The sequence below is a fragment of the Papilio machaon genome, chromosome 3, assembly GCF_912999745.1.
Source record: "Papilio machaon chromosome 3, ilPapMach1.1, whole genome shotgun sequence".
NCBI lineage: Eukaryota > Metazoa > Arthropoda > Insecta > Lepidoptera > Papilionidae > Papilio > Papilio machaon.
In genome coordinates this window covers 5,789,416-5,807,792 of record NC_059988.1, presented here as the reverse complement: position 1 = coordinate 5,807,792, position 18,377 = coordinate 5,789,416, and the positions used below count along the sequence as shown (strand labels likewise).

General features: G+C 35.2%; 1 protein-coding gene across 1 annotated transcript in view; it reads right to left on the bottom strand.

Moving 5' to 3' along the window:
- Positions 1-17,830, bottom strand: part of LOC106720450 — a 44,847-nt gene extending 27,017 nt beyond the window's left edge. The window contains exons 1-2 of the mRNA XM_045686611.1: positions 17,619-17,830; positions 9,974-10,490 (exon numbers count right to left, since the gene is read on the bottom strand). Of these exons, the coding sequence (XP_045542567.1) occupies positions 9,974-10,296 (323 nt within the window). The 5' untranslated portion in view covers positions 10,297-10,490; positions 17,619-17,830. The remainder of the gene's footprint in view (positions 1-9,973; positions 10,491-17,618) is intronic.
- Positions 17,831-18,377: the final 547 nt, after the last annotated feature.

The following is an 18,377-nucleotide window of genomic DNA, read 5'->3' as shown; positions in this document are numbered from 1 at the left end:
ACACTACAATAATTATAACACAGCCAAGTTTATACAGAAATGGCTGTTACCCGTGACTCCGTCTACGCGAAATTAAAAAAAATAAACTTAATTAGTAGCCTAAGCACTATTCCAAGCTTATATATATACCTATTCAAAATTTCATCCAAATGTTCTGAAATTACCTGATAACAAACATATATCCATTCAAACTTTCACAATTACAATATTATAGTAGGGAATAAGCTTACAAAAAAACTTAGATTCACTTAAAGACAATAATCTAGACTGTATTTCATTTAACACAGACATAAAATGACTTATTCGGCTATGCCTTACAGAGCCTGCTTACAGTTCTATAATAACACTTACAAACTGAATACGATGTGGTTGTTACAGTCGAGGACGTTTATTTCCTACACACTTCGTTGAAATGTAATTCGACGTTTACAATGCTTCTAGGTCGATAACTTTTTAAAGCATCATATATATATACAGGTTTTATTGTGACGTTGCTGTAGAAAATTCGACACTAAAGTGGGAAACGACTTTAATTCATAAACTACCTATATGTTGATGCTATTATTGACCAAGTTCTGTACTATCTTTACATACACGTGTACCTTTACTAGTGTTATTTACGTTATGCGATTTTTATTGACAATTCAACTACGCGTGTCATTGACATAGCAAAATTATCACGTTGCAAAGTCAAGGTTATGTTAACGATGGTTAAATAAAACACGATTGACAAGTTGACTTGACACAACCTTTAACATTTGACATCATTCAAATAGGAATGCATCAGTTCTATTAATATCTCAATGGAATTAGTGTTAAATTCGATTATTAAATTAGCAACTATTTATAGCAACATTAGACTTCCGTTTCCAAACCTGCGATGCGAAAAAACTAACTATAAGAAAGATATGCAGGACACATTGAAAGATCACGTCATATTTTTTAAAACACGAACACTGTAATATAGCTAGAATTAAATTACTACGCTATAAACGTGTTACCTTACAACAAATCACATATATAAAACAAGTTAATAAAACTTCACAAAGGTGTAATATAGTATATTATTATAAACACGACATTACACCTACCTGTCGCTGTGAATAGAGCTTAAAAGTTCACATCGGCATGGGTCAACATCACTATCACACTTCAAGGACAATACCAACACAGAACTCATGACAAAAAATCGTATTAATATAATCATTACTTTGTTTTTATACAAACGAAACATATGTCTGTGAATAGAGACCTAAGTGAGTTGTGATTGAATGTTGAGCGTGAACACTGATCCAAGTGATGTCACGTGATCGCTCTTGACCTGTCTGATAACCTGCGGGGGCACCGCTAGGCTGTCACAGCTGCTTACTTCAAGTGACATTTTATTATCTAGATTCATAATAATAGAGATAGACTAAACACGTAATTATGTTTTTTTCCAATTAAACTAAAAAAATAATTTCCGTAATTAACAAAAAAGACTACAGGAAACCATACATACTTTGGTTTGCAGTTGCATGTCCTGTAGGTTTATATTGACGAAAAATTAATATTCAAATAGGCATCAAAAACTTCATGCGAATGTCTCAAGAACGTAAATAGTTAAAATCTATTTCGGTAATGTTTTTGTTTTTAGTTACACTTAAAACGTAGCAGTCACGAAAAGCGATCAGTTGTATGAACCGCCTCCAAACTTATAGGCAATCGCATCCTGGATGGCGCATACCAACGACTAATCAAGGTCATGAACAATACAATACTTGATCCTACAGCTTTCAAGTGGGTCGAGTTTGAAGCTACTGAAGTAAATAATGCTTATTTCAAATCGCTGAGTCAATGTTATAAAATACAAGCTGTCACCCGCGACTCCGTTCGAGTGGAATTAAAAAAAAACTTTATAAGTGGCTTATGTGTTCTTCCAGACTATGTTCTACATCTGTGCCAAATTTCAGCAAGATCCGTTCAACCGTTCCGGAGATAAATTCAAACAAACATCCATCCATCTAAACTTTCGCATTTATAATATTAGTAGGTACTATGATTTCTCCGTAAATAAATACATCGTCACTTAAATATTTATGTATAGTGTATCTAATGCATGAGCCCCCTTATAATATAAATCTATAAGAAGCTGATTAAGTCTGACATAGTCTGGAAGAACATATAGGCTAGAAGTTTTTTTTTAATTCCGCGGGAACCGAGTCCCGTATGACAGCAAAATAAAAGATATGCACTACGGGCGTTAGGGAGGGCGCAATTGGGCGACCACCCAAGGCGCTGGATAGAACCACAGAATAGGTCTGCGAATTACACAGTCCCACGTAAACCTGTTACTCCCCCACCGCAAAGATACGGTAAAAAAGGGGTCGCTGTAATATCCCTACCCAGGGCGATGGTAACGCTAAAGCCGGCACTGGAGATGTCCTTTTTAATTGATTGTATGATCTAGTCGTCGTGGTCCTTACGTCTACGAATACCCTTCTACTCATTATGTTGTCATTTTCATTTTATGATCATCACAATAAACGTTATTTTAATAACGTATAAAAGCTTTTCTTATAGACTTAATGAGCATTATGTCAATCATTACGTAATCGTTTCTCATACTGCATTGCATCATTCCTAATAATGTTCTATTAATTGACGGCTTCCATATATAATTTTTAAATTAAATAGATATCAGAGCACGACGTGAGACATAAGTCCGTATCATTAAATTCCACAAGATATCGCATCTAAATTTACTATGTGATTGACAAATGATACATTAAGATAAACATTAACTTGTACTATAATACTACTAATAGTGTATATTCGACTATACTAGGGAAGATACCTAACTAGTATTCTATTTTAGTAATCCATTTTAAACCAGTTCTTTTTTTGTTGTGGTCTTTCTTACTTGAATCGTTGGAAATAGAGCTATCTCTTATCTGCCTTCATAAAAATTAAACATTAATTATAATCAAAAAATATATTTCACACAAATGTATGGACATATCCGCTCTTGTTGGAACAAAGAAAACAAACCGTTCATTGTTCTCGTTGATGCTTATAACGACGTAAAAATGACTGATGAGGTCAGTGTGGCAGTATTTCAATCATAGCGGCATTCCGTTTTTTTTTTTTGACATGCAAGGCGATGTCGCAGTAGATTAGGCATTTCAGCCTCGACTCAATTATAGTCACATCAAATAAACGGATAACAACGACTTATTTGTGTTCACCAATTAAACCGTATGTATCAGAGATTAATTGAAACCAATAGCTATCTCAGTAAATGTCACCGATGATTCATTGTATGGAAAACCGACAATATATTCTATATATATATATATATATATATATATATATATATATATATATATATATTTCTAGTTTGTCAGTTTTAACGTGGAAAACCACTGCCGAAGAATCTTTAAAAACCACTGTTCGTTTCTTTTTAGAGAATAGGAGACATGACGCAGTACACAGACATGATGACAATAAAACTGTTGAATGAATGGTTTGGCGGAGAAAACCCAGGCGAGAGATCGAGCCTATAGTCTTATAAAAATGAATAATAGGTATATGGTATGATTTGTATACGGGAAAAGTTTTATGCGTGTAACGGAAAAATTATGAACAAAAGTGTCGTAGACTTCGGTGAACAATATTTTTGTTGTAGCTACTATACTACTTGCTTACTACTGCTACTAGCTACTTGAGGAACGTTACTATGTATTATTTTTTAAAATCATGTAAGAAGTATTCCAGCACCATCTAGTAATTTCTTTGTCTAACTAGATGTCAATAAAAAGAAGACAAAATAGGAAGTAGAACAGGTACATGTGAACATTTATTTACGCAGCCATTGGCAATTGTTCTAATCGTCAGCAGTTTGTCCTTTGGCGATGCCGATCAATAAAACATCGGAATATAATTGTGAGCGTTAGAAGCAAAGCGTTGTCATAAAAGCGATACAGGCGAGGAGAGAAAAGATTACGAACGCGTGCGACCCAGCCACTCGATCGTTTACAAAAATATGCCATGACATCATGGTGCGCGAGCGAGACCTTTTATTGCCTGCTCGCTCATTATACTCTAGCGGGCATATTTACTCCATTCGCGTTCCATTAGCCACGTTCGATTAGCAGATTTGGACGACTATGTTAAATTGATGATTTTAAATTCGATTGTTTTATATCCATTTTAAGAATAAATTCTCTATTTTTATATCTTAGGGGTTTTTAGGATAGATAGGTTAGGGTGATACAGCACTTCATTACCATAACATTGATTCCGAACAGCTGTCATATAATGATTAATGACTCATAAAAAATAATTCGTCCGGCCAACCCTGCAATCGAATCTGGCCCCGATCAATAATGACAATGCCCCACTTCCGGACCGATAACAGTGACGGCTATTTTATTTTAATGAGATCACAATTTGTTAAATTTAATTAATTGGCTTATAAACTATCTTATTACTTGTTAACACCAGGTTAACAAAGTAATATTCACGATACGGATCGATTTTTAAGGGAATTCTGAGAGCACGAGGAATTATATCGATGGGTAGTTGGAATAATGTCGCAATGGATATTGCGACAGTCTTCGGGTTAAGTCAGATTCGGTATCTACGGACCTAAATACACCTTATATATTTTTTTTACTTAATTCTGATGAAAAATGACAAAAATAGAAAAATCACTTTGTACATTAATTGTTTGTTCCTGGTAAACGTTTAGAAAAATATTACTGGAACAATACGGTTATGTTGGAAGTGAAATTTTTGTTTCAATTTTAGACCAGCAATTGTAATTACGGCTTTCTTCCAGGGAATAAATCATGTAAACATTAAACGCACTATACATTACTGTACCTACTTTGATGTTAACAGATTCGCACTAAACATTGCTGTACCTACTAAACTATCGTTGAGTCGTTACTCAATGGCAGCAAATATTAAATCACGCACAAGACTACCAAACTATAGTTATTTTATTTGTATTACTGAAGATAATAATCTACAATAATTATTTTACAATTTTATAGTCATCTGTTCATGATTCGAATTAATGTACCTGTGTCAAAATTTTTGTTTTCTGATAGTTTACAAATGACATGTACTTAAATCATCATCATCATCAACCTGCCCTTATCCCTATGGAGGGTCGGCACAGTATGTACTACTCCTCCATACATCTCTATCAGCCGTCATATCTGAATTTACCCCCTTCTTACGCATATCCTCTTTCACACAATCCATCCATACTTTCTTTGGTCTTCCTCTACCTTTATAGCCATCCACATTCAATCTCATTACTTTTTTGTTTATATGATTATCATCCCTCCGCATAACATGTCCAAACCACGCTAACCTTCTGCTCCTCAATTTCTCGATAACTGGCGCTACTTTCAAACTTCCTCTGATATGCACATTCTTAACTTTATCTTTTCTTGTCACACCACACATCCATCTTAGCATACGCATCTCAGCTACATGCAATCTTCTTTCATCCGAAACCTTGGTGGCCCAACATTCAGATCCGTACAATAAGACAGGTCTTACGATTGACTTGTAGATCTGTCCCTTAAGCTTGGGTGGCATTCTTGGATCACAAGTCACACCGGTGACCTGTCGCCATTTCATCCAATCTGCATTTATTCGGCTTTTCACATCCCGGTCAACACCACCATCGTATTGGACGAGTGAACCGAGGTACTTAAAATCGGAGCAGGTTGGTAGGTCAACACCATTTAAAGCGATTGGAGAAAAGCTGGTCGGACCACCAAAATCGCAGAACAAATGTTCAGTTTTGGTTCTGCTGATTTTAAGACCAGCTCTCTCCAATTTATCTCGCCATTTTTCCAACCTGCTCTGCACCTCGCATTCATCCTCCCCGACAAGCACGATGTCATCAGCATAAAGCATACACCAGGGTGCTTCCTCCTGTATGTCTGATGTTAGCGCATCCATTACCAGGAGGAAGAGATACGGACTTAAAGCCGAACCCTGGTGTAGGCCTACCGAGACACCAAACCTGTCACTATCGCCAACAGCGGACTGGATGTGTGTATTGGCTCGACAATACATAGCACGAATAAGCTGCAGGTATTTCCCAGGCACTCCTTTCACTTTCAAAGCCCACCACAAAACCTTCCTCGGAACCCTATCGTATGCTTTTTCGAGGTCTACAAACACCATGTGCAGGTTTTTATGCACACGCCTATATTTCTCGCAAAGTTGGCGAATAGCAAAAATGGCATCCGTAGTCCCCCGTCCTGGTGTAAACCAAAATTGGTTCCGAGTTACCTCACTCTCCTCTCTTATTCTTCCGTCCACCACTCTCTCCCAAGCTTTCATACTGTGTGACATGAGCTTTATTCCTCTATAGTTGTTACAGATTTGTATATCACCCTTGTTTTTAAAAATTGGCACCAGCGAACTCCTACACCACTCATCTGGAATCACCTCTTCCTGTAACAACTTGTTGAAGAATAGAGTCAGCCACACCAATCCGTCCGCCTTTAGGAGCTTCCATACTTCCACTGGTATTCCATCCGGCCCAACTGCTTTTCCGTTCTTCATACCTTGCACCGCTTTCTTTACTTCATCCACGCTAATCTCTTTCACCATACCAATATTAACCGGCACTTTTTCCAACACTCCACTCCAAATATTCTCTTCGTTCATCAATTTTTCAAAATAATCCTTCCAACGCTGTTTAATATCATTATCATCCGCCAATACATTTCCTTCATCGTCTTTAATACACTTGATGTGGTTTACATCTCTTGCATTCCTTTCTCTCTCTCTTGCTATACGGAACAGGCGTTTTTGTCCCGGCGGGCTGTTCAGGGATTCATATAATTTATCTTGTGCCTGTGCCTTAGCAGTTGCGATGGCTTTCTTAGTAAATGACATATACTTAAATGTCGCTGATAATATATATTTATTAACACCGAAATACGAGTAAAACATAATGGTGACATTTTAGAGAAATTTACACGTTTAGACGTTGTTACTACGTATTCTACAGCTGAATCTGCAACTCTTCCTGAATTACAAGGAGCTTACAACGAACCGGTTCCTGTGTCGAAAGCTCTGTACTCTGATCTACTGAGTCTTTGTAACAGTCATGATATTCCACAATATTATCACGATTTCTATAAATCTTTGGCATGTGGAACCCACGAAGCTGCTGAGGTACAGGATCCGCTACAGGAGTCAAGTCTTTAGACGTGATTTTGCTTTAAATATTTTGGTACCCAATTTTTTTATTATGTTAAGATAATACGAATGTTGGTTTAGATGAGTTTATTTCCTACAGTTCCTAATAAACTAGTCTTAGTTTATTATAATTAGAGTAGGTACATTTTATAAAATAATTTAATTTAAATAGCACAAGTTTTAAAGTTAAGCATAAGTACCTTTTTTATTAGGAATTCTTAATTTTCATGGATAATATAAGTAAAAAAGTCTTATAAAGTCACGAATTTGTCATTTTAATTATGCTACTTTGATTCAATAAAAGATTGTTTAATAATAACATAATGCTCTTTTTTCTACCACTTTAAATGATCCATTCTTATATTTCTAGTAAAAAAATAATAATAATAAAAGCACTGTCAATAAAAATAAGATATTCACGCAAAGATAAAAGATTAAAAAAAAACATACAACGATGAATATACAGTAAAATATGAATACCGTCCACAAAACGCTCATCAAGTTCAAGGAATAAGAACACAAACTATGGTTACTGTATCCATCGTGTATCCTATAATACACTGAAAAAAGCTGTAACATATTATTACTGTATCAACATTAATTTTTTTTTTCGTGGAACAAAGCTGTAAGTGACTATTATGGGAACAACCTTTCGACATAAATAGTAGCAATATGATCTTTATCGATTTTTTCCTATTTGGATAAAATATACAATCTTGTAACTGCAACAGTACTTTAGGCAAAAAATAACGAACAAGGTGACATATAATTTATTTTAAGATATTCAGTGGTTTTATAGTTATTCCATAATTTCATTAAATATTTTTTCCTGAACATTTTCATTTTTACGATTGCGGCTTTATTCCCGGTACCCATCGATATGGAATTTAGTAAGTAGTTTTTGATCAATAACATTTTTTTGTACAAAATTTACAAAAAACAGGGATGGTCAGCAGAAACGTTTAACAGTTCGTTGCAATCGTTTACACATATAATATTAATCAACGTTATTAAACAACTCTATATTTCCGCTAGGCAGTTAATTTGCAGATTGCATCTGTTCTGCGTTTGATGATGTAATATAAATATAATAGAAATACATGTTAACATCTTTTATTATCGTACATTTTTTTTTATTTGATATCTTTTGAAGCTATAATTTAAATATTTGAAGTTGAATAATAAATTATAAATAGAATTAAATATTATTCTTATATCAGTTTACCTGAGAATAATTTAATGTCTACTAATTCATAAATGTAATATATGTCTACATAACTTTTCATAAAACATGCTCAGTATGGATGACAACTATTAAAATTTTTTATCTTGAAATCTATTTTGAATAACTTCTATATTCTCAGCGAAGTGTAGCTTGGCATATTAACATAACCCGTACCTACAATGGCTGCCAAGAGGTCGTGACTAAGTGATGAGCTTTTGGATGTGACGTCATGTGAAGTTATTGACCCAAGTTAGCAATCGTTCGTGTGCCGCTCATCACACACGTTTCCTCGACGTGTTTCATCACCTGCGCGTGATGCGAGTCTACTATTTAGTTTAATTTGTCATATCATTAAGATGCAGGAAAAAAACAAGTATGACTTCATGTCTTTGTTCCCTTTAATTGTAAACATTAGTGGCACAAACGTCATCAGCTCACATAAAAAATATCTAAAGGTAGGGTTGAAATAAGCACATTGGTGAATTTATAACTTGCTGTCATTGAATTAAAAAAAACTTAATGGACACTTCACGTAATTCAAGTAATACTTCCGGGTTATTCTGCTTTAGGAAATACGTTTGTAATTTTAGATGTTGAATTTATTACAACTCTACAAGTCAAAAATTAAAATTTTCAAGTTTTCACGTACTTTCATAAAATCTATGTTTAACAACAAACACGTAAAGCACTTTATTACATAAATGTTATGCAACAGTCACACATTGTGTTGGTAAATTGTTTAGTTTCCTCCATCGCCGGCCAGCATTGACGAAAGAACCTTTTCAAAGCTATATAAGAATGAATAAACTCTCATTTCAGTAGTTTTCATAATAAAATTACGTAATTTTGATATGGACATGGACTTTAAGACTAGCATTTAGTTGTAGCTATTAAATTACGTCTTCCTTCGTCAAGCCAAGTTCATAACTACGAGCTAAAGATGACAGGTCCTTGCTTGCTTAGTCGTCACGATTTGAGTTGTTTGAGCTTTAAGATATAATCTATCTCAAATTTAAATGTGCGTGGGACAACAAAAGTGGGTTACGATAAATTTATTACTTATTATTACTCTTATTTATAAACAAGGAGCAAGAGATTTCGCAATTTTTTTTGTTACATATAAATAATGCGCACAAAGCAACGGCGCTGCGCGGCAGTGGGGTACGTAATTAACCAAATCACCTCTAGCCCGCGACCTGAGTAAACAAGCGACATGATGTCATGTCGATGTTGTTGACCCACAGCCCAGATAGGCGGTCGCTTCTCATTTTTGGCCAGCCATACGCCACCAAACTATAAATTCACCGCCCAAGGTCAGATAATAAAATCGTTTATTGTTGTTTTATACCATATCGTTTTAGTGATTACATCGTTTCTTAGCGCTTTTAGTATAATGATTTAAAGCCTGCTAAACTCAAGTTGTACTAACTATTCTACTATGTAAATATTGACATGGATATTAATTTCACACTCTTGGCATCGATTCTTATGGAATTGCAGAATTATTTAATGAACAAGCATGTTTCTTACCTAGCTAATGCTCCTTTTAACTTGACCATGCCATTGGGCGTGGTGGGTTTGCAGTCGAGCGGTTTGCTGACCACCACGTCAGGCGGGTAGTGCGCAGGGGAAGCGGGAGCGGTCAGGTCACCGAGTAGGGGCTCCATGCGACAGGAGATGGGCGCACGTTTGGGCGGCGCCGAGCGAGGATAGGTGTGGTGGCGGGACGAGCTCGCCGCCGCTTCGCTGCATCTTTGCTTAGGCAGCGTCCTCGCGCACAGAGCACTCGCGGCGTTTTTCAGGTGCGTACGGAATCTGTTATTGCTCTGGGCGCTCAACACGGCACCCTCCATCGTCACACACAATTATATTTATTGCATTTTCAAATTTATTCTCTTCTCACTTCATTCTTTATCTATGCACGGCATTATACTATTGGCACCTTGGTTTTGTTAGCACTACAACTTGCAACGTTCACTGTATGCTGTTCTATTATCCACTTCATTTCTTTTTTCGTCACAATGTCCTAACATTTTACTAACTAATACTATAAAAGAAACATTTAAGATTTAGATATGCAGGTGATGTTAATTAAAAATTTCAATTCGATACTTTAAAACGATCCTTATAATTAATGGAAACAAGCTAAAGCTCTAAAAGTACTAAAAGTTAGTCCGTCTTTATCCAATGTATTCGACAAATATGAGACAAGTAACATGGTGAGTAACTTAGCGGGCGACCGGCTCAAAAGTAAATAGAAAAAGCTTGTACAATATCAGTCGCGGTCTAGTTAACTGGCGGCCCGCTCGACTGCATTGCGGCAATAGCACTGTACAGACATAGCCCGCCGAGTTACCTACTTGTCGAGTCGTCCGAATTCACCAACAACGAGTTGCATAAAACACAATAATTATCTTTTACGCTTACCTTTTCAAGAGCGAATTAAACTTAAACTTCCATCATAATAACGAGAGGTAAGTTTTTTTATACGCATGTACAGACAGACTTGCGGAAGGTTCGGCGCGCGGTCAGTACGGGGGTGAGAGTGAGGGGCGCGGGGGCTGTGGGGGTCGGCGTGGGCGCGCTGACATCACCGTCGAAGCCAGCCGCTCTTACATCACCGGCGGCGACTGCTTCTTGCCCGCCGAGCGGAGCCGAGTTCTCCGTTATTGCTATCGACAATACATCGTTCACGTTCGCCGATTTTGTCGGTCATGCGAATAATGACCGACGACTGACATTATCGAAATTGTTCATCGGATATGCAAAATTATCCTTTTCTTCATAATTGGCTGTTGAAGCTATATTTTTAAAAAAGTTGCTAAAATTAAACAGAATAAAGGATTTAATTGAGCAAACAAAATGGATTCTTTTATTTTACAGTCATCACAATTATTTAGAAATACTATCGCAAGTATCTATATAATACTAGCTGTCGCCAGCGACTCCGTCCGCGCGCAGTTAAAAAAAACTTAATAGGGGTATGAAAAATAGATGTTGGCCGATTCTCAGACCTACTCAATATGCTCACAAAATTTCATGAGAATCGGTCAAGCCGTTTCGGAGGAGTACGGGAACGAACATTGTGACACGAGAATTTTATATATAAGATTTAGCGAGTCGCAATGGTTGCATAGTTAATCATTATGCGGAGAATTGTCATTTTTAATAATTAATTTCCTTTCATAAGTCAACTTGAGGACAGCAATGGCGTGCGTAATCCTTGCGGTGCATTCGGGTTATTGCGTGATTAAGTGAGTTATTTTGATTTATATTGAGTTGATATTTGCTTGCAAAGTTTGCGATTTATTACCACCTGCATACTCGGTTGTTAATGATGCCGATAATTGTCGGCAACGACCTAACACGTTTTCAAAGTTCGAACAAGTGCCGGCCGTTCGTTGCGGGGGCAAGTAATACGCGGGATCAAGGCCATGTCGCCCACTGTACTGACATAATTAGAAGTGGATTCTAGTTACGCGATTTCATGCCAGTTGGATGATAATTGTTTAATTAGGCTTGAAGTAGTGTAATGGCTTTTGTTCCAGAACGATTAAATTGCTGACCAGTAGTAGAACTTATACCCAACTATTGCTGTTTTTCAAGAGCAAACTTAAAACTTCTCATTACATCTGGAGGATTAAAATAATAAGTATTGTAAAAAAGGAATAGTGAAGACTAAAATGAAAAAATCCAATTCCTTCGTAAAAATTCTTCCCAGGCCAACAAACAATGAAGGACGCTACGAAACGCAACCGATTGAATCTAATTTCCAATTCGATGAGGTTAAATATGAAAACAGTTTACATATAGAGCCGGATATCGCCGCATCGCTCAACAATAATGGTTAAAGCTCCTCGGGCCCGTGTGAACAATTTCGTATCAATTTAATTTACATAAATACACGCACGCGAGCTGACGATTATCAAATTGTTAACTTCGAATTAAAACTAGCATTTATTTGATCAAATTATTTTCTTTTAATTTAATTTTTTGCTGCCTCGTATTAATAGTAGTCTCGTGGTTGACAGCAATAGACTTATTTTTTTTTTCTCACATAGCTATGCCGTTACACCAGAACGTTAGTGAAAAATAGAAATATAGAAAATAACTACTAAAGTAATAGTAACTACTATTATATGTAGTAGAATATTTTTAATCTGATGAATCTTGCTTTTATATTTGTTATTATGATTTAAAACGCAATACCAACAACACAGCGTGGAGTTGATCAATGTAAAATCACCGTGCGCAGAAAATATGTGAACGTGTTTATATAAATTTTACTCGAACGAAGGTGACAGGCGCTTCTATACAGTGATATTAATATAATTGTAAATAAACTCAAAGATTAAATTCATTGCATGATGAGCCTCCTAAACCGCTAAACCACTTTTGATTGTCACGTTACAATTCACCGTCCTAAACGAGTCTATCCGGAACGTGTTTAAGCGAAAAGAGTGGTGTTGCCCCACATTTCTCACGACAATGATATTAAATTGGTTTATCAATCAGTGCGGGACGGATACGGCGCGGTGTCGGCGGCCGCACATGGACGTGGGCGTCGCCACCAAACACAGAGCAACGCTCCGCCGTAGGAATGTTCCATTGAGCATAGACAAATTTATATGGAAATTCGTGAGCCGATTTCAAAATCCCACCTATTATGTTCAAAATCAAGATATCATTGAGGATGAGAGTCAGCCGTTCGAACGTGCTCGTGTCTTATTCAGCGCGGGAAGATCGTAACTCGCGATAGTAAATCCAATATGTTAATCTAATTCGTGCCACTATGCCAATTGTTGCTGCCATTTATGCGAAAATACTCTTTTTACCTACATTAATACATTGTGAGACATATAAATTAAGGTAAACAAATGAATAGGAAACTCGGCGGTAAGAACTTGTTAATTAAAATAAAACTGTTGTAAATGAAACAAAATAAATCGCTTTAATGTTTCTTGTGTTTTTGATTGAACAAAGTTTATGTCAGAATTTTATTTCGTAAACATTACTGTTTATTTATAGTTATACAACGATATGATTTAAAGATTTATAACAATTGTATTAAAATGTGCATTCTTTAAACATATCAAAATAGCTTTGACATTATATTGTATGTACATACCATTAGTGGAAATAAATTAAATAAATGTAGTAATATATTGTTTCAATGTTAACAAAAGCAACATTGCTTAGGATTATTTTAGGAAGATGTATAAAAATAATATTACGTAATTCTTAAAAGATGTTTATAGACACACCTTCGAATGCCTTATACGAGTTTATAAAGTAATAAAAGAGCAATGTCGCCATCGTAGCCTACTTCCGTCTTAGTTAATGTCACGCTATACTAGTCTGCTAATTAAATTAATTTATTGTTATTTTTGATGACACTCATGATTTTGTTTGTTTTCTTGATAGTCTTCTCACTTATTTGGACCTAAAAGATTAAAATTGGCTTGTTCGTGCTACATTTTTAATTGTTTTTTTTAATCAATACATAGTATAAAACAAAGTCGCTTTCGCTGTATGTCCGTATGTATGCTTAGATCTTTAAAACTACGCAACGGATTTTGACGCGGTTTTTTTTAATAGATAGAGTGATTCTTAAGGAAGGTTTGTATGTATAATAAATGCATAATATAGTAGAGAAACACTGATAAATTTAAAGGTTTCTAATGTGAACGCTGTGAACGTTGTGTATAAGGACATTCTGTAGTAGGTATATTTTGCATTGCACCCGTGCGAAGCCGGGGCGGGTCGCTAGTAATCAATAAATAAGAAATATGACTACATAAAGGGGACAGAGGCGGTTTTAATGAAACAATACATTTGTTAAATTTCATGACAAAGTTACGAGACGAATAAATTTCCTCAAAATACGACCAGTAATAGAACCGTTGCCTGTCTCTGGAGTCATGCCATACTCACGTAGGTACAATAGGTCGGAGGTCAGAGCTCGTATCGATTGTGCTCTCATCTAAAGAACGGCTTCAAGACATCCTAGTCGTAAAATACAATAACCTTTACATAGCATCGCCTATGTCAGTGCGTGATATATGGTCGATTATTTAATAAGAAAAATATATATCTTAGTACCTAAATACAGCTTTACTTGAAAAAAGTTATAAACATCGATTTAAACAAAATTTATAATTAATCTTATTTTAAAATAGAAGTAGTAGCCTATTTAAGGTTACTTTTATACTACGTGGACTCAACTCAGACAACTTAATAACGGTGTGATCAAAATAAATTTAATTTTTATATTTAACGAAATGAGTAAGCTCTATACTTACTTTATTTCTCGCTACTCCCCTAAACAACAACACCTACAAACAGGTCCACGTTCAATTCCAGACTTGGAAGTTGACCTTGTGCGTTGAAAGCGGACTTATCCCACTGCCATTGCCTTATACAGAGACGATGTTTTTTAACCAAAGATTCTAATAACTCGTGACAAGCTTTGTTTGGTATATGCTCGTATATATCAAGTCGACATCTCTGTTGACTGACATATTCTTACTATTTAGGTCCACTTTTAGCAAACCCGTAGATATGTGGTTCCATATATCGATATTTTACCAAATATAAAGTTTCTAAACTAAAGTTTTGGCAAATTTGGATAATAATTTCCTAATTTCATAGAGTACTTGAGACATTTGAATAAGTTTAGGTATAATAAAGTAGGATTTTATCGAACATTTATGAATATTCCACCCTGTATCTAATATGTATTACGTCAACGTCACAGGTCGACATAGTCCTTACAAAGTGACTTTAATCAATTCCAACCAACAACGATTACGTTGAATTTAATTGTATTTTGTTATTATTGCAACATCAAGGTCGTACAGTCGTACTATTTTTTTCACAATTATTTATACGGCATTGTTTAACCTTCTAAACGACATTTGTATCTAACCACAAGCATTTAATACTATGCATATTTTCCGGAAATGCCTGTTTAACAACTGATAGACGACAAAAAATATAAAACTCCTATACAAGAAATATGTGGTATAACTTAGTGTAGTTTATCTCTTAATAAAGGCTATTTAGTGCCACATGTTATAACAAAAACTTAAGTCTTATGAATGAAACATAATTTATTTAAAGTTGTTAGCGTTTCAAAAATGGCGCCATGTTGAATGAAAGTAGTGTTTAACGAGACAAATTCATGTTATAAAAGTGAGTGGGTTGACAGACTTATGGCATGTGTAATTATATTTTAAATTAAATTACATCAAAACTACTACACAGAATCCCAACGCAACAAACAAATGAACTTTTAATCGCACAACTTTCAATATTGAACCCGACAGTAATAACGTCTTTCTTATATCTTTCTTCGAAATAAATTTATCAAGATGCAGCCAAATTATTTCTGCTACACGTCTTATGAGATACTGATTACTTTTGACAAAAAATAGATTAACAACACATGAGCCAAAGTACGGGGAATTTTATATGTTATAATTTATCATCTGAATCTGGATTGAAAGTCGAGAGTCTACCGTTACTCGGACACATGCCGAGACTCCACTCTCCAACACTTCAACGTTGATTATTTGAAAGCCGTTAGGTTTAGGTAATCGCGAAAGTTTTTTTCAAGTACGTATTGTATTCTTGCCAACAAAATAATAACCCCGACCTACATTATACAATTCTCCATTTTGGTACCTATTCAGAAATATAAAGTTAACTTAAATAATATAAAACCATTCAAATACGCATAAGTTATCTACCTGCCTAATGTAAATATGTACATGATATGTTGTACATATTCTAAACTTAAAAAAGAACAATCGCTGCTATCCTTTTTATTAATCCATCCATATTCTTGAAATGTATTATTCAAGAAATGTACATCTAAAACTCATATATTTACCAAACTTAAAGTAAATATATTCGGACCAAAACTCTGTGGTCATTGTATATAAATGAATAATCATCTAAACTGGTTTAGCACAACTTAAGATACTTAATGCAAACACGAAACAAAACTTATTAGAATTAAGATTATCCTCATTAAAGTCACATAAAAACCAACATGGGAACATATTTAATCAAAATTAAAAACATTATTACATCAATATACTTTGATACAAAACATAAAGAATTAGAGCGAATCAAAATTTATTATCGCATGATATATGCGTTAATCGTTCCGCGGACAAATAGTACATTTTAGTGAGACAAACATTGGTCATTGAACCCGTTAGTTGTGGACAACGTCAGCATGCGAGTACTGGAACTGGACCGTACGCAACAATATTCCGATATATCACACACACAATGGTTTTATCTTACACACACATTTATCTTATGGTTTAAGCCCAAATCAAATAAATATAATTATGTTTTTAACTGTAAACTGTTAATATTTGATACGTTTATTTAATAAAACATTTTCAGATCCGGTCATACCGAGGGAGTCAAAAGAAAAAATTAATTCACATGATTCAATTTTTGTACAATATAATTTCCTTTAACTTCTCAAATTGTTTATTAATATTCTAATTTTACTGTGGCAAATATGGTGGATAACTTGACCATCTTATTAATAATATATAGTCGTAAGTACATTATTAACTCCTGTATAAATATTTAAGCATATAATGAATTATGTCAGACGTCAATATTGGCAAAATACCTAATCAGTTATAAACATGTCACCATTATATAATGAGAGCGATATCGTGCTAATTGAATACTAAAGATTATGATATGAATAAATACCTATATGTAATAATAATTATTTTTTGAAACATAATTATAATTTTCAAGATAAAGTTAACGTAAATTGCAATTAACTTGATGGAATGTATTAAATAATTGAATTCTTATATAAATTTTATATGTAATAATAACGTCATATAGGCATTAATGACATCTGAAGATAAACGCGCGCAAAAACTGTCAATTTGGTCAGCAATCACAATCCTCTGTAAGTGAGACCTTGGAGCTATGCAAATGTTAAGTCGCCGCTAAAGTAACGGTTCAAAACTAAAATACCAATAAAACACATTCGTTATAAAACGTACTCGTACCCGTTAAATGGCGAATACAAAGATCAAAGAGGATATACATGTGTCCCGTCAACTTCGAACTAACGTTGCAAATACAAGGATCGCGTATCGAGAGGATGAGCGGTCGGAGTTGTATTCACCTGCGTATCAGAATAATGGCAATCTCCCAATAACGAGCACAAATATAAATTAGTTTCACATAACGTCACTGAACAAATCGCAGTGGTTTAGTTGGCGCGAGTTGCGGTCCGGCAGCAGTACACCACGCGGCTGAGCTGATCGCGCAGCACTGATCACTTGCGAACGATAGCGCGTGCCCGACCCTACCTTCCTCCTACCATGGCAGCGGAGACGAGTCGCAATTAGCGATGGCACGTCGCACGTTACAGCACATCCGTCGTCATCGACGAACTAAGAATCTACTACACGCGAACATGGTAGCGGGCGCGATGTTGCCTCAGCGCTGATAACAGATATACTTGTGCGTTAGTACACAGAGTACACCTACATGAGCAGTAAGTAAACAAACGGTTACGAATAACGTGTCAATCGATGGAGGGTGGCGTCTTATACGGAAAAATTACTCCCATAACCAAATATGAATAAGACTTGTTAAGAAAACAACCTCAAAACTCATTACTTGTATAATATAAGATAATTGAAATGAGACAGCAATAACATTTACAATTAAAATAAAGCCTCAACCTCCTTCGTATGATGGTAGTTAAAAATCAAAAACCAATCCTTATACCAAATTATACCAAATTACATGATCCACTATACCTGATTTTGAAAACTTTACTTATGTAGTAAATAGTAAATAAAGAACTTCTCTTTGTTCTTATTTTTCTCAGGTAAATATGTATATCTTTATGAAACTAGGACATCGTTATTTCATA